This window comes from Oxyura jamaicensis, chromosome 27 (genome assembly GCF_011077185.1).
Source record: "Oxyura jamaicensis isolate SHBP4307 breed ruddy duck chromosome 27, BPBGC_Ojam_1.0, whole genome shotgun sequence".
In the NCBI taxonomy this organism is placed as follows: Eukaryota; Metazoa; Chordata; class Aves; order Anseriformes; family Anatidae; genus Oxyura; species Oxyura jamaicensis.
Genome location: NC_048919.1, coordinates 4055822 through 4078721, shown reverse-complemented (window position 1 = coordinate 4078721; position 22900 = coordinate 4055822). Strand labels below are relative to the sequence as shown.

The window sequence follows — 22900 nt, the reverse complement described above, 5'->3', positions numbered from 1 at the left end:
CAGCCACCATCTGAGCTTGAAGCTCCCCATTATCCCAGGTCTATGAAGTTTTCCCCCCTATTTTTTTTATTTTATTATTTTCAGCTTTATTATTGCTTGCGGTCCGAGCAAATATATTGATCTGGGGACAACAGTCCCCCCACCTCCCGTGAGTCACAGCGATCCCACCTCATCCCTCCAGCCCCAGCAGACAACTCCTCACAGCCGGTTTTTTATCTTAAGGTCAGTTTTATGCTCCTGTATCATAGTCCATAACCCCGGGTCTCTCCCTCTTCTTTAATAACACCATAAACATGGGCTGCAAAAGGCCGTAAAGCGGTGACAAACGTTGGGTAGGATTTAAAACCCACGCGCTAAATACCCGAAATAAGTCCCTGCTTTATAGGCAGCGCAGGACTTGCCTCCCTTCCAAAGGGAATCGGTGCGGGTGGAAGGGAAGTGACCGAGCAAAGCTGTGCCTGGCTCAGACCTGCAATTCAGACGTTTTGCAGCCACTGACCACCCAGTTCAGCCCCACACAGCTCACGGTCCCACCACCGACGATTTCACCACCCAAGAGCGAGCCCGGCTGCATTTGCATCAGGGTGGTGCCGCTCCAGGGACGCTGCATCCCTGGCGCCAGTTGCCCTGATGCCACAACCCGAATTCATTTCGGCCCCTTGGGAACCCACAGCTGAACACCTCGGGGCTGGCTTTGCCCTGTCCTTCGGATGCACACAGCAGGGATAACCCAGCCACCAAGGAGCAGAAGGGTTTTAAGCATTTCCAGGCTCACCTAGGGCTCTGAGCAGAAAGCGTTGATGAGGGCCCCCAGGGACTGGGGCAGCTTGGAGGGCTCACCTCCTCCTCACCCAGCAAAATAATCCAGGGTTAGAGACGTGCAGGGCACTTCTCTCACCCCAATCTCAGCTCTGGGCATTCACCTACCACTAAGCCTGATTTACAAGTCAGTTCCCAATGCCTTGATCTACCTGCATGTGACAGCCAGGGGTTAAATCGCCCTGCTCCATGACCCCACTCCCAGCGAGCTGCCACCACCCCTCAGAGCAAGCCAACCCCAGATGTAGCCAACCCCTGATGTACTGATTTGGGATTTAATGATGGGTGAAATGTATGGAAATGAACGGCAGGAGCAGGCAGTGTCACATCCCTCATCCTCTGCACCCCGGTGTGCCGGCTGCTGACATTGATTCCTCCCAGGAAAATCTCTCGTCCTTGCACCCTCAGCTGGGGGTTGCAACCTCAGTTGTCCCTCTCTGGGGACACCGTCGGCTGATCTGCGCAGCCAGTGGCAGGTTTTGAAGCAGCCCCACGCTGGGACATGCTCCCAAACAGGAACCAAACTCATCCAAAAACATCAATTCCCACCCAGGCTCTGGAAAGCGGGGTCCATGCTAACACGCGGCGGTCGCTTTGCGTGCGCAGGCACACGTGCACGTACCTCGGGACGCCAGGACACACCAAGGAGTGGGCAGGGCTGGATTTCTCCTGCTGAGCAGCTCACGGTAAAGAGCAGCCCACCTCCCCCAGCAGGCAGGAGCAGGGGAATCACGAAGGCAGTGCCAGCAGGCACCCGCAGCGTGCTGACACATTTACGCACCCCCAGCCTGTAGGTGAGGAGCTGGAGCCCAGGGGACGTGGCAGAGATGTTGCACCACCCACCCCTTGTGCTGGGGCCCCCTTTAACCTCCAAAATAGCTGGGGTTTAGTACACAGAATGGACCGTGCGTGCAGAAAAGCAACTACAGGGGTTGAGGTAAGGTACTGAATACTTAGGCCAGGTTGAAATATTGACAAGAGCATGGATTCAATGGGCGTTTGGTCCTTTGCCCCCATTCTGACACTCGGAGTGGTCAAGAACTGGTCTCACCGAGCTGTCTCCAGCAGAAAACACAGCCTGGGCAGAAATTCACGTCAATGAAACCCAAGTGCCTGCCCAGGTTTATCCCCAGGGGCCCCATCCAGCTCCCAAGTGCCCACCACCCTGGCAGGCAGCATCAGGCCCCTTCCTGCATTTACCACATCCCCCGGCTGGGATGTTCTGCTGGGCCTGAACACAACCGACCCCACACGCGGCCAGAACCCCAACAAAACTGCATCTACCACAGATCTGGGGCACGTCAACATTGCTGCGGATCTATTCCACCTTGTAGTGCCAAACCAGGGCAGCCTTAACCTGAAGTTTGAATGAATTTGCTAAGAATAAGAAATTAGAAAAATAGTAATCTTGTTGGAGCGCACGTGATTTCATAACATTGAATCTGCCTTCTTTATCCGTGTGTGAGGGCATGTAATATTGAATAAAAGCAACAGAAATAGAACAATTAGCAGGAAAGTCACCACCAGCAGCTGTCACAAAACCCAGCTAACCTGCCACCCCAAGCAGCAGCCCTATTGCCATGACCCTGCTCGTATTTGCCAAGAACTGCAGAAAAGCCAGGAGGAAAAAAAAAAAAAAAAAAAAAAAAAAAAAAAACTTACTCCAGCAGGGCTGAAATCACTCCACCTCATTTCTGCTTTCCTACTTGAAATCACCCTTAGAGCTCAGAGCATGACCCCATTAAAATAAGTTCAAATGCACGAATTCGCCAGCAGTGGGATTAGGCTTGGAGCCCACCTCTCCCCTGCAGCCCCTCTGCTCCTGGTGCGGCTTTTTGCAGCGGCACCAAGGGACTCCCAGCTGCTCCGCCAAAGCCCAGGGCAAGGCAGCGATCCCTGCAGTCCTGCCCCAGTGGCACGAGCTCTTACCTGGACGAAGCCGGAGCTCGGCCGCCCGCAATCCAGCCTCTGCCGTGTGCTTGGGCAGCGCAGCCGCCCCTACGCCGCCGGCAGAGCCTCCGACTCCTGGCTCAGGTTTCAAGGAGCACTTCAAGCACGGTTCGATCGCCACTAAATCAGCCCTCATCAGCAGCCTCCGCACCAGAGCCCGGGTGAATATTGGGAGCTCGGCGCTTGCTTCTCAGCGGGTTTTTGCTGAAGCCCCGAGCGTCACGCGGGGGAGCCTCCTGCCAGTTGGCACCTGCTGTGACTGTAGGAGTTACCTTGAGCCAAGAGCGGGGCGAGGGCACCTGACATCAGCTCTGCTCGTGAATGAGGAGATGGGGAAGCTTCCTCGAAGGTCAGACCCAGAAAACACCCCGGGTGGCTTCACAGAGAGGTGCCAGGCTCGGGAGGATGGATACGAGGGCAGCCAGCCCTTGGGGACACGGGGCCCTGCCTGCTGGGAGGATGGAGATGTCCCGGCAGAGCTGCAGGGACAGCGGGAGATGCTCTGGGCTAAGATGGAGCAACTGAGGGCAGAACACAGATTTCAGAGAGCCCTGTCTGCACCCGCCTCGTGCTCGGCATTTCATAACACCACGTAAAACCAATCCCCCCTCGCCCTCCCCACAGCCCCAGCATATGTTCTGCTAATGCTGGGGCGAGGCACGTTTTGGGATCAGCGCATAAACCACCGCTCCTCAAAGCAAGGATTACTCTGAGCCCAGGGCTGGCTGCTGGCACAGGCAGGTGGGGGCTCCCCCACTGACCACCCTCACACTGAGGTCTGAGCCCCCCACCCCGGGGTGCCCAGGCTGCCTCCCACCCCCAGACAGCCTCTGCCCCATTCCCACGCCCCGAAGGGCAGCGGGACATCCCGCAGCACCACCAGCGCGCAGAGGACAACGCACGGCTGCGCCCGTCCTCTCATTTGCACATCAGCATCGTTAACTCGCCGCGTTCCCTGAGTCAGCACATCTCAAACGAGGACAGTCACAGCCCGAACCGAGGGGACGCCGGGCAGGACACAGCACAGCTGATCTGCAGCAGCATCGCAGAGAATACATCCGATTTCCTGCCCAAGGCTCCCGCAATCCTGCACCTTTGTGCTCGGCGTCCGCAGCAAGCTGGTTCATCAGCATCACCAGGGACAAAAAGGGAAGAGCAGCGGGGTAACGAGATACAGGATGCAGCAGCAGTAGGACAGGGAAAGCACACGGGGCTGATTCTTTTTAAAACAAACCACTTGCTCTCCATGCCCGCTGAGCACACGGCTCTCGTGAATGCAGCGCCTTGACTGGGTTACGGGCAGGGGACCACCGGGCTTGCCCATGCTTGCTGCAGATCCACCCCCTGCTTCCATCAGCAGAGGAAAAAAAAAAAAAAAAACAAAAAAAAAAAAAAAAACCACAGAAGTAAAAGCACACTGAGAGCCTGACATTTTGTCCCCAGGGGTTTAGCTGTAACTGTTAGCACGGCGTAAGAGAGCAGCAGGGGAGGAAAGATTGAGGAGAGAGCAATTCAGCATCCCGCCCGGCTGCTGCTTCTCCTGGCCGAGGAATTCCTGGCACGGGACTTTCAAGATCACAAAATCCTTCAGGTTTCTCACGACCGGCACAAAGACTGGGGCAGAGCCACGGCAGATGAGGGTCCCACTCCCAGAGGAGCCCCCACACCAGCAAGGCCATGCACACTGCGGTGGTTTTGGGACCCCAGCGCCCCATGCCACCAGCGCGGTGGCACACCCTGCTTGGTGTTGTAGAGGACATCTGCCCCATAAATCATTTTTGCCCTGCTCCGCTCAAGTACATGCTTAAATCGCAGGGGCTCGATGTGTGCACGAACCCTGCTGTGCTGGGGCTGCTGTCAAAGGTCCTTCTCCAGCCCTTGCCGCGCTTCCACCCAAAATTCCCAAGCCTTAATTTAGCAGACTGACTCAGCCCTCCCAGCAGGACACCAGGGGACGGAGCAGGATGGCCAGGCAGGACCCAAGGTCCTGGTCCCCCCAGAACAACCATGGCCCCACAGCACTGCACCCCTGCAGGATGCCGAAACACAACAAGGGCAAAAAGCCACCTGAGGACCCAGACCAGCAGCTCCAGGGCTTGCAGCACCACGAAGCCGGCCAGCCGCGAGCAGGAGCAGCACGGATAAGCTGTGTCACGCCAGGACAGGGCTAAAACACGTGGCTCAAGCAAGCTTTGGGGAGCAGACAGCCGCGCCGTCTGCACGCAGGCCAGCACACCATCAATCACCTCCTGCCGAAAGGGCGATGCCCCAGTCCGGGGGGCTGGTAGACGACGGCTCCGGCTGCTCCCACCGCCACCGGGCGGTTCGCCTCTTAAAATAGAGCAGGGAGTGCAACCCGATGCAGCCGCGGTGCAAGTTTTGGCTGAGCCGCTCCTGACTGGCTCTTCCTAGTCACTACAATTTTTTTTTTTTTAATTAATTATTATTTTTCCAAATCCCCCTGAAATCAAACCCAGGCACCGCTTGTGCAATAGCAGCATCTCCTCCGGGCACGGCGCCAGCGGGCACGCAGAGCCAGGAGCCACCAGGCAGCGACGCGAGTGGCACGGCTTTGGCCACGCTTGGTCCCTGGAGACCCCCTGTGTGTCCCACCCCCACCACCCCGCTCCAGGACTCGCCACCCAGCTCCTCCCTGACCTCTCCCAGAAGCTCGTTATCGCAGAGAACTTCAGATAAGGGCTATCCCGAGGGATGGGTCAGAGGCCGCGGCGCTGCCTTGCGCCCACTCCCTCAGGGTCCAGGAGGACGCGACTTACCACGTTTGAAGGACAAGATTATCACATTAAACTTTAAAAGTCTCTGCTCAGCTAATGCTGCTCACTCAGCGGAGCCGAACCCAGATTGTTACAGCTATTTTTTGTGCCGGAGCCACTTAAAGAAGCAAAGCAAAGCTCAGAAGCCTCGAATTACAGCAAGAGCAGTGACCCACGGGCTGAGCCCGTCCTGCTGGGCTTGTGCCCCCTCTCGCCTGCATTTCGGTTGCAATATTTTAGGGGCAGAAACTGGCTTCTGGGTACGTTTGCGTATAACTGCTAACGCAGGAGCTCTCCAAGTCTGAGCTCCTGCAGGCTCCTGTAACACAACCTGAATTAATTATTTCATAGTGCTAAGTAAGTGACATTTGAAATCCAGCCATTGCAGTGGTATCAAGTAAAGATATTTGCAAGGGGATCCGTTGAAATCCACGCAGTGTTTTGAGTCACCCCATCAAAGTGAGCCCGGTGCGTTATTAGACCAAAAGTCACCAAACACCCAACCTTCTGGGGGCGGCTCCGGGGCACCCGTGGGGTGCTCAGCCTCGTGGGGCATGCAGCAAATGATCCCAATGCTGCTGACCATGAGCCAGCTGTTAAAGCAATATTTATTCAGAAGTTAACAGCAGCACAAGACTTTGCACTGCTTCATTCTCCAAATCCTTCATGACCCTGGGTTGGGTATTTTTTAACCCTCGGGACAGGATTACAGCACCGGGACCTCCCCACACCCCAGGTTTACACACACAGGGGCTTAAACTCAAGAGGGAGCAGCACCAAACACCACCAAAACCAAAGCAAAACCTCCCCAGAACTGACCCCCCCCCCCCCAAAAAAAAAAAAAAAATAAAGGAGCACATCACAACCTACCAGAGCTTCCAGGCGGGGGGGCAAAGCAGACCCTGCCCAGGGTGCTAAACCCAGGAGCAGAGCCCCCAACTTACAAACCCCAAGGGATCCTCCCCTGCCCTTCTTATGGACAACATGACCCAGCTGGGGCTGCTGCGGTTACAGCCCCAACCCCAGCACCTGCAGCCACAGACGTGGGGATTGGGCACAGCCGAGGGAAGGAGAAATCACTGATCACCTGCTGGAAATCCAAGCTGTTTTCAAGCAGCTCTCTTGGATATGTGCTAGAAGAGGTACCCCGGAGCTCCTGGGGTCTGACAAATGCCCAGTTTCCTTCCCAGGTTGTTCCGCATCCTTCTGGGTAACTGCTAAAAGTGAAGGTTTGTCACAACGTAAGAAAACTGCTCTCATGAACTTCCCTAAAAAAAAAGTGCCTGGAAAGGTAAAGGCTGGGGTACAGCATCCTGCAGCAGCCGCAGCACGCGTAACAGAGTCCAGGCAGCAGGACCAGGCTTGACGGTGACGAGCAGCAGCATAAAAGTACGATTTTGGGGAAATTTTGCATGGTTCAGTCCCATCAGTTTCAGAGGCAATGAAACACTCCCCGAGTGCTTTCCGATTCCGACCGCTCTCCCAACCCTTGTGAGAACTGCCTGCCAAAAACATGAACTTCTGGAGAGAAAGGGCAAGGCGAGAAAGCCCGATTTTGGTTAAAGCAGAGCCCAAAGGGCTGCCCCACTGCTCATTTTCCTTGGCACCATCTGGCCCAGATCTGCTGTGTCGGTGATGACTCTGAAGTTTCCAAAGCTCCTGACTGCCAGGAAAAACTTGAAAAAGCCTCCTTAGCTCTCTAGATGACAAATGAAAAGAACCCCAATTTTTTTTTTTTTATTTTTTAGAATTTGGAGTGGGAGGAAGGAAAATGGGACGGCCCATGATTTTTTAATGCCTGCGGCTGGCAGTTCCATATTTAATGTGACAGCATCCCTTTAAGAAAAACATGTTCACACACAGGAAAGAAAATAAATTGGCAAAGCAATTTGCTTTCAAGCCTGCCTGACAATTCCCCGCACAAACCACTTTCCTTCAGCCTCGGTCAAGCCGCAGCGGCCAGCGCTTCACGCTGGGCAGCGTATAATCTAAGGGTTTAAGGATGCTTCGCTGGTTGACAAGCCCATCTGCTAATCCTGGAAGCGGTAATTTATCCCAGAGACAGTACAAAGAGATAGTGGAAGAAATAATTCATTGTGTGTGAGATGGAGAGGAGACGCCTTGTCATGTTATCGGGCTGACAGCCCCCCCCAACACAAACGGGGATGCTCGTTGCGGAGCCTGAACCCGGCGTGATCAAAAGGGTTTCTTCATTCGGGGTGGGAAGGGGGAAAGAAATTAAAAAGAGAGGAAGAAAGGCAAAGGAGAGCTAAATCAATGTCTGTGCTTACTGTTTCTCATGGAGGAAACTTGTGAGGAATGCTTTCTGCGGGGCAATTAGTAACCGGGAGCTGAGGGGGGAAGGGGCAGGGCCCCCCGGGCTCGCTGCTGTCACCCGTGGGGGTCAGGGAGCATCGGCCCCCTGTGGTCCTGGCTCAGTGGGAGCCCCGTGGTGATTTTGGGGGTGCCAGGGCCCCACAGCAGCCCCTCAGTCACCATTTACCTGCGAGAACAGGTCAGCAGCGACCAGGAGCACGGGGCAATTCAACGACGGGGCTGCGTGTGGCCGCTGCTTCCAGCTAAAATTTGGGCAGCCAAAAAGGGGTTAAAGCTTGAAAAACCCTTCAGCGAATGCTGAAACCAGCATCCCTCTCTGTGCTGCACGTTTTTGTCTGTTTTTGTCTCGGGGTCGGCAGTAGGGACCACCTGAGGCTGTTGTGGGCATCCAGAGGGGATTTTTCCCGTGTGGGAGCTGGCGTTCAGGCGGCTCTCTCCTCCGATTCTTCTAACTAGCAGCCACCAGCCTCCATTTAATCGTGTCACAGCCTCTGAGAGCTCACCTTGCAGTCAGAAGGAGGGCAGGGGGATGGTGTGCTGGCATCTCCTCCTGCCTCTGTGCCCCCCTGCCTCTGTGCCCTGCCACCCCACCTCACGTGGGACATTTGCACCCCCGAGTCCTGATGTTACCTCTGTGTCTCCGACCGTATTTCTAGGACATCAGCCATCGGCAAATCAGGGCAGAGCAGCTGCTTCATTATGGCCTCTTGAAAAAGCAGTTTCGCTCCAAAGGAGGCTGCAAACGGGGCTCTGCTCTCCAGCCAGGGACACAGAAACCTCCTCGATTCAGGAGGTGCAGGCAGGAGGAGCTGCAGCTGCCAGCTGCTTTCTGCCCGGCTCGAAGCACGTAGCCAAAACGCAGGCAAATAAAACCAACCCCTCGGGCAGTGCCGCCGGGCTGCTGGACACCCCGAATCGGTGATGCTATTTCAAGGCGCTCATCAAAACGCACCCCAGAACTGATTTTGGTGCACTGGCAGGGCCTGGCAGGCTGCTCCATCACCCGAATTTCCCTCTGAGCAGGGGCTGTGTTCCACCACCCCTGCAGCAGAAGAGAGGAAAACCTTCCTCGCCCTGGCCTCCTGCCTCGGCTCCTCTTAGTTTTCAGCACGGACTTAGCTTTGTGCTACTGGAAAGCCATCACCGACAGGCAGGGAATGAAAGAGGACAGATGATAATTAATTGTCCACATCTTTCAGCGTCTCCTGGATGTGGGCTAATGAAGTTATACATGACTCTCTGGCTAGAAGACAGAAGGAAAAGAATCGTAGAGCTGGGCTTTACTGCCAGTGATAAGTGTGGCCCGAATTACACAGCTCCGCTCCGCACGCTGCTTTGGCTTTCTTTGGTTATCCCCAAACAAATGCAGCTCCTGGAAGCTGCCGTTGCTCACTCCCCCGGTTCTTACAGCAGCTCTGAAAGCTGCAGGAGCCCCCTCGGGGTGCTGTGAGCATCCTTCGAGTAGGCAGAGGTCGCCGGTGTCAGGAGAGAAGCGTGCGTGCCCAATTAAATGGAGAAACCTTTGCTCCGAGAGGACCAGAAGGAAGCGCGTGTCGGCTGGCAGCGCAGGTGGCAGCTCCGATATTTTTCTGGGCAGCACCATTAACGTTATTTAAGGACCTCTGGTGGGCCAGCTTTCCTGTTTTAAAGGAATTTGCAAATGGGTTCGTGAAAAGTCGCTTGTCTCCCTGCCATGGCAAACACGTGGCTGCAGGCAGCCGGCACCGAGCGCCCGCAGCCGTGCACCGTACGCGCCCCAGCGCTGCTTCTGCGGGGCAAGGGAGGCAGGGCAGGTCCATAACCTGTCACCCTCGCTGATGCCTCCAGATATTCACTCAGTTTGGGGCTTTCTGCAGGGCGATGGCTCCCTCCTGCACCCCAGCGCTGAGCGTACGGGGACCCGGCTCCTCCCTGCTCCACTGTGCAGCCACCTCCCGGCACACATCACATCGCTGGCGCTGGCAGTGGTGTCATCGCAGCGGCTGCCTTAGTGTCACCCAATGGGGCACGATGCAGAGGGGCCAGCAGGGCTGGACACAGAGGTGGAGGTTCACAGGGAGCTCTGCTGCAGCTCTAGGGGCTGGAGCGCTCCTCCTGCTGTTATCACCGCCCGTCAGCGCATTGCAGGGGGACACGGCGACAAGGGGACCAGGCAGAGGCGCTGGCAAGGCCACATCCCAGGACATCAGGATGCCAGACCCCACTGCCAAGGGTCTGAGCATGTTCACGGGTGGGCAACCTGAGGAGGCAGCCAAGGCACGGCTGTGCAAATTGCACCTGGGGCCGGGAGCCCCAGAGACGTCCAGCCCCCGTGCACAATCCCAAACAGAGCCGTGCACGAGGACGGGAGCAGGGCTCCCTATTTCACCCCCAGCACGAGCACCCTGCTGCTGCCTGCTGCCTGCTGGCCAGCTGCCAGCTGAAAGAAAGCACAGCTGGAGCAGCACCGAGATGCCCCCAGGCACGGCGATGCCCTGGCACCGACCGCGGCCACCCAGGGCCCCCGGGGACGCAGGCGGAGGACGGATGCCGGTCTCGACGGAGGCTGGGCTGGGCTCTGCTGGCAGCTGGCGGGAGGTGGAGGCGTTGTTGTTATGAAAACATGCGAGGGCCGTGTCTGAAAACATTGCGAGGAGCCAGCTACATAAAGAGGCCCTTTATGGCTCTTTCCTGCTCGAAGACAGGCCCTTTCACGAGCGCTTGGCTTCGGCACGGCGGGGTTACTCAGCTAAAAGGGCTCTTCGTGCGGGGTGCGTGGGGGGAGGCAGGCAGGCTGGGCGAGGTGGGGAGGCTGAGCAGCAGCAGCGGAGCAGCAGAGCTGCGGCAGAGCCTGCCCAGGCGGCCAGCACGGCCCCCCCAGTGCCAGCACCCACCTGCATCGGTCCCTCTGCCCCTGCAGCTACCGATGGGGCCTGAGCAATCACCTCCATCGCCTTGCCAGGACCTGAGCAATCACCTCCATCCCCTCACTGGGATGCTCCAAGACAAATTGTGCTGTGGTCCCCAGGCACCCAGAGCAGAGATCGAGCAGGGGAGGGGGCTCTCTGCAGAGCCACGGCAGGGAGCAGTGCCGGGGGCCAGTTTTGCAGCCCCAGCTCATCCCTTTTGCACTATTTCCATGTCAGGTGCATGAGAAAGCAGCGAGGTGAATCCAGGCTCTCCAGGCGGAGTTTCTGCTGGAAGGACTCGAGGCTTTCTCCCAAGGAGCAGGAGCCTGGGACCTGCCTCCTCCACCACCACCGAGCCCTGCGTGGGGCACGGCAGCTCCTGTCCCCAGGAACACCCAGAAAGCAGGAGCTGCGATGCCAGGGACCGGAGAGCACCTCCGTGCAGAGCACCTGCCACTCTGCAGCACTTCCACCGGTATTAATCAACGCCTTTATTAGGGAGCCACCGCTAATTGAGCACCTCCGGTGATCCATCTGGTGCCAGCAGCCACACGTGCAGCAGCAGCACGTCGCTCCTTTCGGCCACAGATTTTTAACATGCTCACGATCCAGTTTGTGCCCCCTCAGCACCAAACCCCATACTGGTTTAGGGAAGTGGGTGACTAAAGCAGAGGGCGAGCGAGCTATCAGTGACTCAGCAGATCATTTTGCTCATCTCACGGGGTTTTTTAGCCTCCCCCTGGTCAGAACTCCCATTGCAAACCCTGGCGAGGCGCAGCCACTGCTCCGGCTGTAACCTGCCCCGTGTCCTGCTCCCATCCCAGTGCCATCCCATGGAAGCCACTGCTCCCACCCTGGCCACTTCACCGGCTCTGCCTCGCTGGCCATGACCTTGGAAAGGTGCCTGGGGCACAACAGGACGATGCTGGGGACAAAAGGTGATGGAGGATGAGCGTGGAGCGATGCCGGGGCTGCTCCAGGCTCAAGCTGCAAGCTGCCCGGGTGGTGCCGAGGCAGTTTTTCAAGGCAAATATTCATTTCACGTGGTCCACCCTTGGAAAACAGGCTCCTCCAAAAGAGAGCGGAGAGCACTGCCAAAGGCTTTGCGGTGTTTTTCTTTTCCACAATCTTCCCTTTTATTTTTTTTATGACGCAGAGGGCAGCGGGACAGCCCCAGTCCCGGGCAGGACGGGGCAGCCCAGGAGGTCGGTGCCACGGCGGAACTGCCCCGCGGTGACTTTTATCACGAGCGCAGCGCTAAGCTCTTGTCTTAGCAGTAACCCGCGGCTGCAAACACCAGGTGCTTGAATTAGCAAGCTGCTGGAGCCGGGATTCTGCTACCAAACCGCCTCATGACAAGGGTGAGCGTGGTGCGGGGACAACCTCTGGCAGTGCCCCGTGCAGCAGCGATGCCCGAGCGGAGCCGTGCCCGGTGCTGGGAATGGGGCTGCTCCCTAAAGCGGCTCCGTTTTCACTTTCCCTTAAACGATTTCCTAGCTGCTTCCCCATTTGAACCGATAATGGGACTTCGCTATCTATCTGGTTTCGAGGGTTGCTTGCCTTGTTCAAGCTGAAGAAAATCAATTCCCCTCTCACTCGAGGCTTTGCGAGACAGATGAACTGAAAATCTCGCCTGCCTGAGCAAAATATTTATTCAGTCTGGGAACAGATTTACTTTTGAACTTTCTATAAATACAGCCGAGGGCACCCATTTAATCCCTTACCAGAAGACCTAATTTTATTTGTTCTATGTTTTTTTTTTTTTTTTTAAATAAAAATAAAAATAAAAATCACTTTTCCAGCGCCTTGTCAGCATGTGAAAAAGGGCAGAGGAGCTGACACCCTTCTCGGCAACGGGAGCGGGACCGTGGGGTGCCTGAGCATGGTCCCACGGTGGGATGGGGCTGGTGATGCCCGCGGGGAGGTGATCGCAGCCAAGACCTGCCCCCCCCCAGCTCGGCAGGGTTTGCTGCTATTTACTTATTTATTTACACCCGAGCAAAGCGGCTGCCGAGGGCTGGAGCAGGCAGAGAGAGGCCAAGTCCTCCACAGAGGCTCCTTTGTCCCCTTCCCTGCTCGTTCACGGGCGCACAACGCTTCCCTGTGCTCGGCCGCTGGGGAGGGACCCCCACAACCAGCCCCTGTCTGTGCCTCCCCCCAGGCCCTGCGGCTCCGTCCTCCCCCTGCCCAGCAGGCAGCAGGACTCAGCGGGGCAGCCTGTGCCCCTCGGGGGGGGGGGATCACCCCACCTTTGGGCCCTCTCTGCTCCGTCCACAGCCCATTTTGGGCTCCGTGGGTGTTGCGATGGGTGATGCAGCCAGCCACGTGCCGCAAGCCAGAGCCTCTCCCCGGCCACCTTCCCCCTCCTTGGGATCACAGCTCGATCCCATCCCTGAGCCCCGAGCCCCTCGTGCACGCAGCATCCCTCATCCTCCCTGCTATGCTTTTCTCATGCTGCTTAACAGCCAAGACCACAGGGAAACCAGGCTCCTTGCAGCCAGCACGAGAAGAAAAAGCTCCTTTGGTCTGGGTGTCGGGGGGGGGGGTAGGAAATTGCCTCTCGGTGCCCACTGGGAGGAGGAAATTCCACAGTGTGCCAACAGTTCCCAAGCGCCCTTCTCCACCGCCTTCCTCTCCAAAGAGAGGGTTTGCCCGAATCTTTAGGAAGATAAACATTCGTAAGGATGAACTGAGCATCTTTTCCGCTGCTAAGGAGCAGCCAAATGCAGGCAGGCTCTGGCCCACAGCTGGATCCTGGCAGCCCCCGGGGCTCTCCCTGCTCTGCTCACCGCTGCTGGCGGTGCCGTGCCCGCACCGAGCACTGCAGCAAGGCACCGGGCACACGAGCACCCTGGGGTGCAGGTGGCTTCCTATAAATCCTTTTGACTCATCCCCTGCCTAAATAGGAACTCATCCTGCCCCAGGAGCTTTCAGTCCAGAAACGCGTTGTGCCCCATGAGCATTAATGGAGCATCGCAAATAATCCGCTGGCAGTGGGGGGCACGATCCCGCAGCCCCAGCTCCCCGTTCCCTCCAGAGACACCAACCCAGATTATTGCAAAGTTGCTCCCCCTCCAAATCCCCCCTGCTGTTGCACTGCTGTCCCCATCCAGCACGGATTCAAACATCGGGGGCACGCCAGGTCCCTGCCCCAGCCCCGCCACCTCCTGCCCCGCACGCTGCCGAGAGCGAACCCACGCGGGGATGCGCCCAGCGAGCAGGGTGCTCCGCATTTCCCTATAAAAAGCAGCCTGGCACATCCCTACCTTGTGGAAGGGCTCCTCCAAAGGCACAGCATGCCGTACACCACGAGTGGCTCTCTAATTTGACACACTTATTAAATTGCTATTATGCCTGCTTGCTAATTACCTCTTCGGGAAAGCAGAGAGGACAGAAATTTGACATTGAGAGGTGAAAATCTGCAAGCCTAGAAAAGCCGGGGCGGGGGAACAAGGCTGAAAATGGGGCTGCTGCTGAGGTGTCCCCCAAACTGACAGCCATGTCCTGGGGCCAAAGCACGACTGGCAGCACCCCCCGGACCGGGACTGGGAACGGTGACCCCAGGAGCCCCCATGAAGCCCCCAAATCACCCCAAAGTGCTTGTCCTGCACACCGCGCCTCTCGCAGCAAAGATTAATCCGAGTACGATTTAATCCTTAAAGTCCTTTCATAATGATGCTCAAAAATAAGCCTGCAGAGTTCCTAATACTTCATGAAAATTTGGAGTTGGGATATTTATAGGCTTCACACTCGCGTGCGATGAAGCACACCCAGCAATGGGCACTGGAGGGCTTTGCTCGAGGGGGGGGACCTGATGCCGAGACCCCCAGGACCACAGATCAGACGTGCCCCCCCCCCCCCCTTCCAGTGCATCCTCTGGCAGCCGCTGGCTCCGTAACAAGCTCCTCTTGTCGGGGCTATTTTTTTTTTTTTCCTTCCCTCCCTATAAACATTTCAGGGTTCCTCAAAAGAAACGTCAGCCACATGCCGCACAGTAAATCTTCTGTGCTGAAACGCTCGCAGCAGTTCAAAGGGATGCAAAGCAGCGGCGCTCCCGGCCGAAATAAACAGCGCCCGTGTGCGTGTGCGCCGCCCCGTGCCATGTGCTGCGCTTGGGAAGACAGGAGGGGAACAGATGACAGACATTAACGGAAAAAGTGACGCTTCAAATCAGTAAATAAATGAATATTCGGGGGCCTCGGTTCACTGGGAGCCTCGTCAAAGGCAGCTCCACCTGGGCTGGGGTCGTTTCTCTCCCAAGAAAGCGAAAAACCTTCCTGCGGGCTCGGCGGGGAGGCTGCTCGGGGCTGGCGGCTCTTCGGCTGCTCCTGGTTTGTTTTCCAAGAGCACGGCCCAAGGTCGTGGCACGGGGAGCATCACCAGCATCTCCTCTGGCAGGCTCAGCAGGACGAGGAGCTGCAAAGGTCCTCCAGAATCAATTCCCCTCCGTGGGTTATTTATAAGCTGGCCGGGGATGAGACCTGGAGCAGGGCTGGCAAGCGTGCGGCCAAATCTCCTTGGGCTGGCAAGCAGGGCATGGGACGGCCCAGGCAAGGAGAGGCTTGGTGTCAGGAGGATGCTCGTGGGGATGAAATTCCTTCCCGGAGAGGACGGCACGTCCCATCCCGCGTACCTGTTGTGATGCCTCTGCTCTGCCCTTTTTCATTTTAAGCATTAATTCCTAGCTGCTCTACCACTCTTTTTTTCCTTTCATCTTTGCGACTTGCCGATTAAATGAGGAGAGAGCAGGGGATGGTTCTGGTGATGTGCGAGGGAGTGGTACGAAGCCTTCAATTATTTCCTGCTAACACGGCTGAGTTCTCACCAAAGGTCCGTACCCACGAATTAACGCCTGGGCTCGCAAGAAATACCGAAGCAGAGCCACGCAGGGAGCCAAAAGCCACAGCTCTACGCCACCTCAGCAATTACACCCATCTACAGAAACCCCGAGGAAGAGGTTTGGTGTGGGGCACCGGGAGATGTTTGCACGCAGAGCTTGAACCCCCGGCTCCCCCCAGCACGGCGCACGGGCTGATCCCCACGGGAGCGCCCTAATTCCAAACAGATTTCATGCTCCCCCGCCAGCCCCCTCGACGCTGGGCTCGTGCTGCTGCTCAGGTGTGGATTAGGGGCTGCTGGAGCCACGCCAGGGCAGAAAACCCCCGGAAAAACTTCCTGGGTGGGCAGCAGGTGCGGGGTGGCTGGGTGCTGAGAGCACCTGGGGGTGCTGAGCTGGAGCAGCAAGGGCTCAGCGCTGGACCTCTGGGACGCGATGCACGAGCCAGATCCATCCTGGTCATGGGCAGGGCTGGCAGGTACTGGATAAGTTCCTCCATGCTCTTCTCTCCTTGGAGAGGACGGAGCTGTTCGTTGACAGGAGGCTCCTGCTCTGCACGCCGGCAGAATGAGTCCTGCCCAGCGGGCAGAGCCCAGCACAACCCAGAGGGTGCAGCCAGGGGGGTCCTGGCACTGGTTTTCATCCAAACCTTGGAGAACAGAGCCACCCCAAAGGCTGCTGGCACCAGGGCACGGTCCCCACTGCAGGAAAGGCTGCTGCCTGAAGAGGAATTGAAGTGCTTCAAGATTAGAAATCCCTCCAGGAGCTGGACCTCATCCACCAGGCTGAAGCTCCCTGCAGGATGAGGCCAGGACCCGTCCCTCTTCCCAAAGCAGCTGGCAAGGGGCGCAGGAGACCTCAAAAATGAGCAACCAGGGCGCAGCCTGCTCGCAGGAACAGCCTCGTGCACGTGCTGCTGGCACCAGGAGGTGGGGAGCACCGGGTGTGCCGCTGTAACCCCCCCCCTGCTGGTCTATAGGAACATAGAGGTGGCCCTCGAGCCCCCCGTGTGCCCCTCGAGCCCCCCGTGTGCCCCTCGAGCCCCCCGTGTGCCCCTAGCTGTGCCATCAGGAGCAGCCAGCAATGGAAATCGCCCCTTCCTCGGGCAGACACAGCAGGATGCCCGGCCACGTGCGTGTGCCATCACCAGATAAAAGAGTCAAGATCACAAAAATCAGGGCTGCGCACTGCTCTGAAAACTTCCAGGGTTTAACGCTGACAGAAACTGCTAATTAGTCAGCCAGCCATGGGGACAGGAATTAAAACACCGCTGTTCTTTTTAGCACAAAGCTCGTTTTTACCCTTTGGACCAAACCTTTCTCCCAGAGGCGTCCCCAGGCATGGCTCTGGTCCCCCCCCCGACTGATGGCTCAGCTACCTGGCACCTGCAAGGCCAGGTCAGCGCTCCCACACCTCTTCTGCTCCAAGAGGTTCAACAAAAAATAAATTAATTAATTTAAAAAAAAAAAAAAAAACACCCGAAAAACCTCTCTATCCTCTGCCACATTCACAAAGCTGTGACCTGCTGCTCCACGCTCCGCGGTGCTTTTCCCAGTTCAAAGGCAGCAGAGGTCTCAAAGAGCCGGGTGGTGACAGGGAGGTGAGGGGCAGCCTCTGACCTCACGCTGCCAAAAAAAATAAAACAAAAACCAACAGCTCCTTCATCCCACGGCTGATGTGGAGCAAGAGCCGGCGACCAGACGTCAGAGCCAGAAATACCCAAAGCACTCACAGCCCCGGTCAGGTACCGGGGCCACCGTGTCCCTGAGACCAAGCCTGGCATCCCTCTGAGATGCTCCAGGTCCTCCTCTGCCTGGGGCCCAAGGTGCAAACACGGACCCTAAAAGATACACGTGGATAAAAGCATCTGCTCCGATAAGCCCAATTAAAATTGAAATTAAAGACTGGCCTCAGAGCGAGGTCAAGCAAAACCTAACTCGGTTCAGCTCCTCCTGGATCAAAGCTGCTGGCTAAAGGAAGCCCGATGCTTTTCCACGGGGAGCAGCGCCGATCCCTGTCTCCTCGGGACCCCTCTGCTCCTCCATCCCTTTCAGGGCTTCCTGCAGAAGGAGCAGCCCCCGTCCGCGGGCAGACACGGGCACGGGTTAGGACTTAACCTCAAACTGTTTCCCTTGCAATTTCCAAGTGATCTTCCTTATCACCTAATTAAAAAATTTCCATAATTAGGCCGGGGAAAATCACAGCTCGGGAACGTTCCCATTTCAAAGAAGCCCCAAGCTGTGCCGCGGTGCAGGGTGGGAGCCCCCCCCCCCCCCCCCCCCCCCCCCAGCTGAGCTGCCCCCTACTGCAGCCCAGGAGAGCTTTAACACCCCCCTTTGGGGGGGGGTCCCACATCTTGCTGGGCTCTGGGGGAGCTGAGGAGCCGCCCCCCAAGATGTTCTGCCACCTTCACGCCGCAACGCAGCGGCACGGTGAACCCCCTGTGACCATCGGGGGAAAAAATGTCTTTTTATTATTATTTATTATTATTTGTTTTTTAAAGTACGGTGAAAGCTTTGCATGGGAAGCCAAGGATCTCCCTGTACACACCCGTTAGCCACAGCTTGACTTCTGAGCTTCCCGAGGCTCCTTAAATACCCAGGTTCTCTTTTACGACTCACAAGTGAATTATTGTGGTTCTAATAAAAAAAAAAAGGAGCACTTGTTACCATGCAGCCACAGCGTGACTTTCCGTGAGAGCACAGATATAATTCTTGACGTATAAATTATGACACTCTTTTGGAGGCAATCTGAGAGCATCAGACTTAGAAACAGCCTTTGTGTATCACAATGTTGTTTCTAAATTGACAGATAGACCCTCACGGGCTTTATCTTTCTGCTTTGTGCACTTTTTTGCCTTTCTCTTTTCCCTAGGAACAATTAAGGACCTGCAGGACTGTGGGCTCTTGGTTCCCAAAAGTCAGGCACCGGCCCCAAAAAGGCTGAGAAATAAGGACAAGGGTCTGCGAGGGCCGGAGCTGAGAGAGGGGCTCTCCAGTTCCCTCAGTTTGAAGCCCATCAAACTTTGGAGACTGCCCAGCGCTTCCAGGACAGGAATGATTCCAGCCCTGGAAATTCAACAGCATGAAGCAACTTGATTTAGCACGTTTTGATTTAACCCGAACTCACACAACTTGAGTTAACTCCACAGCCCTGGGCATTGATGCCAACCACAAATAAACAAGGCAGAGAGCAGAAAGAGCCTCAAAACAGCCTGCTGGCGAGCACTGGAAGAAGGAAGGGAAAGCCCCACAGCTCTGGGTTCGATGTCCCTGTGCAGCTGCTCGGGGTCCGTGGTGGTTGTACCCTGCTAGCACAAATAGAGCCAGCACGGCCGAGTCGGGTGTCTCGGTGCTAAAAGAGAGGGGAAAAGCCAGAGAGGAGAGAAGAGCCAGAAAGATGGGACCTGGCAAAAATAAATAAATAAATAAAATTTAAAATAATAATAATCATCATCATTTAAAGCCTTAGGCTTTTAACAGGACCGCATCACCTCACACGGGCTTGTTGCAGGGTCCGATCCTCACCCGCTGCAGCTGCGGCATCAGTCCCTGCGCGTTCCAGCCGAGGGGACGAGACCCGAGGACCAGCGAGCCGAACCCATTTCATTCTTCAGCCGGCCTCCTGGTTTATCAGCGCAGGATGCTGGCCATTTCATCAAAGCAAAACCTCCTTCAACGGGCAGCAACTTTACCAGCCCGGGCCAGGGACCGCACACAAGGCGATGCCAGAGCTGAGCTGGGCTCGTGCACAAAGCGCCCGGCGCTAAGTCACCGCGCGGCGCGACGTAGCCGCCCCGAGAGCTCGGAGCCAAGCTTGGCACATTTGCATACAGGATTATACCGGTCTTTTTTTTTTTTTTTTTAATGCATGCAGAGGATTACAAAACAAGCAAAAAAAAAAACAAATCCCACGGCAGACATTATCACCAGCCTGATTCTGAACTCTACGTATGGCGAGGGAGCTGCAGAGGTCCGCTGGCAGCTACGCCGGAGCAGGGTGGCTCCTCTTGCACCCCTGTGGAGCTGTTTCAGCCAAGGGACAAATCTCACCCAGAGAAGCCGGCACTTGGCTGGATGGCTCCACTGAAAAACACCTGCAGCTACTTTAAGGAAAAAAAAAAAGTCAAGGAGCATGGATTTGACTTTCAGCGGCTGCGGGAACTCCTGGCCAGGCTGGAAGCCTAGGACAGAGCCCCATTTATTTGAGGGCTGCCTCGTACAGCGGCACTTCCCACTGATGCTGTTCTCAGTGCCCCACAAGCCGACCCAGAGGCTTGCGCAGAGCATCTAAAATCCACGCTTGGCCGCCCCAGCTAATTGCGGAGACGCAGCTGATTTTTGCACCGCGCCAAGCAGCGCAAGGCCAGCTCCTGCCTGATATCGCCACAGCCCTGCCAAAAGCTGCTGCTGCCGACACCAGCACAGGAGCAAGCAGCTCGAGCAGCAGAGCTAGCAGAGGCAGCACCGATCCCTTTCGCTCAGGTGATGATAACCTAGCAGCCCCATAAAACCTCCAGGAGCCCAAAGCTGGGCCCTGGATGTTACCTTCACGCAGAATCGTTTCCTGCAATTTAAGATGCACTTTTAAATTTTGCCCTGGAAATGAAAAACAAAACAAACCAGGCACACGCAGAGGGGAGAGAGAGGAGTTCAGATCCTGTGCCAGAAGCGGTTTTCCCCGCAGCACCAGCAGCTCTGCCGCTGCGCTCTCAAGGGCAGGTCGCAGGCGGGCACCTTCTCGTTGAGATTTGCTCCGAGCGGAGGAGAGCTTCCAAACCTACCCCAGCCCGATGCGACTCGGAAAAAAGCTCCAGAGATAACTCACTGCTGCTTCCAGCTCAGAGTAAAATAGATCGGTAAAGGCTGAGAAGGGCACGGGCAATCTTCTGGATGCTGCTGCCACTTCTGTGGCCGAGCTCCCCGCTGCTCGGCGAGCCCATCCGCGGGCTCGTGTGCCTGCCTGGGAGGGCTGTGCCCTGCCCCAGACTGCAGCCGCCCCGAGCTGCAGCTCTCCTTACCCGGCTGGCTAACAGAAAGCCCTTTTGTAAGGCTTTAGCAAAAGTCCTTTTCTTTAAAAGCCGAGTACCCCTTGTGGAGGCAGCTAGCAGCTCCATTTCCAACGCCAACCTCGCCGTGGCTCCAACAACCCCAGCGCCGCGAGCCCTGTGCGGACGCCGTGACGGGTGCGAGCGGGGTGCAGGTGGTGCCCACGGGCACAGCCCCACGGGCACCCACGCAGGTCGGGCCGCACGCCCCGATGGCACGCAGCCCCCCTGGCAAACACCGCTTGGGCCCAGACGATGCCCACGGACACAACCCCGACGCGTGCCCATGCGGGTGGCACACGGCGCACCCCAAAGCATCGCCACCTCGGTGGCCACAAGCCGGGAGCTGGGGCTGCCGGGGGGCACCCAGCTCCCACCTCGCACCCCCATAGGTCCCCCTCTGGAGTGCAGGGAGAAGGGGCCGCGACTGGGGCTCCTGCAAAGTTCCTCTGAACAAGTTTCCCTCCTGTCTCCACACCTTCCCACGAGGAGGTCAGCGGGGGCTCTGCCGCCCCCCCCTACACCCCTCAGCCCCCATGCTCGGCGCTGTACAGCCGGGCTCGCCCCTTAACAGGCGTCAGAGGGGGGGAATCGGGGCGGAGAGGGGGGGACCGGAGCATCCCCGCCGGGGGCACGGCGCTGCATCCCCGGGGGCCGACCTCCCCCCGGCTCCTCCGCGCTTCGCCAGAGCATCCCCCCTCTTCCGACAACTTTGCGACGGTCACAACTATCCCGACCCTTCGACCCGGGCCGGATCGAGCTCTCAGGACCGGCGGCTGCCCCAAAAAGCCCGTTCCGCCCCCCGCCCGGCCGCCCTACCTGCCCAGCCGCCCGGCTCCGCCGCCGTTTGCAGCATCCTCCCGCCGGCTGCTCGCTCCCGGCTGGGCGAGCGCGCTCCCGGAGGAGGAGGAGGAGGAGGAGGAGGAAGAGGAGGAGGAGGAGGAAGGGGGGGGGATGAAGGCAGCGTGCGCGCCGCCGCGGTCCCGTCATCCCCCCCCCCCCACACACACACACCTCCTCCCTCCTCCCCTCCCACCGGCACCGTGCGCTATCCCGCAGGTTTGGGGAGGCAGAGATTTGGGGAGGTGGGGGCTGCTGCTTCAGGTCACCCCTGCCCTGCTGCTTCAGGTCACCCCTGAGGGGCTCCCCCACATCCTTCCCGGGGGGGTGCTGAGGGGCAGGAAGGTGCAGGTGGGTGCGTGGAGGAGGGTGAGCCAGCAGAGCAGCGGGGAGAGCACCCAGGGTTTGGGGGACAGAGGTGCCCGGTGGCCCCAGCGCCACGCACACGTTCAGGTCCCAGTCCTGCCCGCTGAGCTTTCCCCTCCACCTCCAGGCCGAGGCTCCCAAGTCCTGCAGATGCCAGCAGCAGAAAAACGCCCGACTCGGCACAAACTTGAAGCACGGGGACCAGCGAAGGTGGCAACGGTGGCCCCAGTGGGGCCGCAGGGCTCTGCTGGTGGCACTGCCCAAGGTGGCACCCGGAGCTGTCCCAGCGGGGACAACACCTCGCATTGTGCCCAGAGCCTCTGCAAGAACTGGAGGAGCTCAGCTGCTGGAGGAGGAGAACGGAGCTGGGCTGGAGAAGGGGGGGTGGGGGGCTGTGGGGAGCCGCTGCCTGCTCTCAAGCCATCGCTGCTGGAGCACAAGGCACCCGCGAGGCAGAGGCTTCTTTGCTGACACGCAGCTGCCTTGTGCTAAGATCAACATTTTTGGAAAAGCGTGTGCTTTCCTATCGCTGTCGCTGCTATTAATACTGCAGCGGCTCCCAGAACCTTTAAGCGGGGCCACACAGCGTTGGCACGGGAGGGGCAGGTATAAAAAAGACCCCGCTCCACCACCCCGAGGAATATTCTGTCTAGACGCCTTACATAATCACACTTTGCCCTCCTCCAGGACGCTGCGCAGAGGATCTCAAAGCACTTCGCAAACTGCTAATTAAGCTCTGCAGCCCGGCTGCGAGGGAATTGCTCGGCCCTGCCGGGCTCCCTGGCCAAGAGCACTCTACACCAGAGCAGACGCGCTCAGGAGCTCTCAGCCCCGGGAGCTCTCGCCCCTGCTGTAGCAGCGGAATTGATGCCAGGATGGAAAAGTCCGATCAGGCAACCAGGAGCTGCTGGCAGAAGGGCTGGAGGCTGCTGCCTGCGAGCTCTGGGCTCCTGCAGCAGGGCTGGAGGCTCGTGGGGCCACCGCAGCTCCCTTGGAAGGCAGAAATCAGGGGCAGAGTCCTCTCCAGCAGCTGTTTCGGGTC

General features: G+C 57.6%; 1 protein-coding gene across 5 annotated transcripts in view; it reads right to left on the bottom strand.

Annotated features, from left to right (window-relative positions):
• ZNF385C (zinc finger protein 385C) overlaps nucleotides 1-21596 on the bottom strand; it is a 75815-nt gene extending 54219 nt beyond the window's left edge. For 2 of the 5 annotated variants that reach the window (XM_035347584.1, XM_035347585.1), the window contains exon 1: nucleotides 2749-2920. In XM_035347584.1, the coding sequence (XP_035203475.1) occupies nucleotides 2749-2905 (157 nt within the window). In that variant the 5' untranslated portion in view covers nucleotides 2906-2920. Of the gene's footprint in view, nucleotides 1-2748; nucleotides 2921-5546; nucleotides 5613-6413; nucleotides 6513-21471 lie in introns of those variants that run through there. The other 3 variants (XM_035347586.1, XM_035347587.1, XM_035347588.1) reach the window with 3 other exon arrangements.
• Between the last annotated feature and the right edge of the window lie 1304 nt (nucleotides 21597-22900).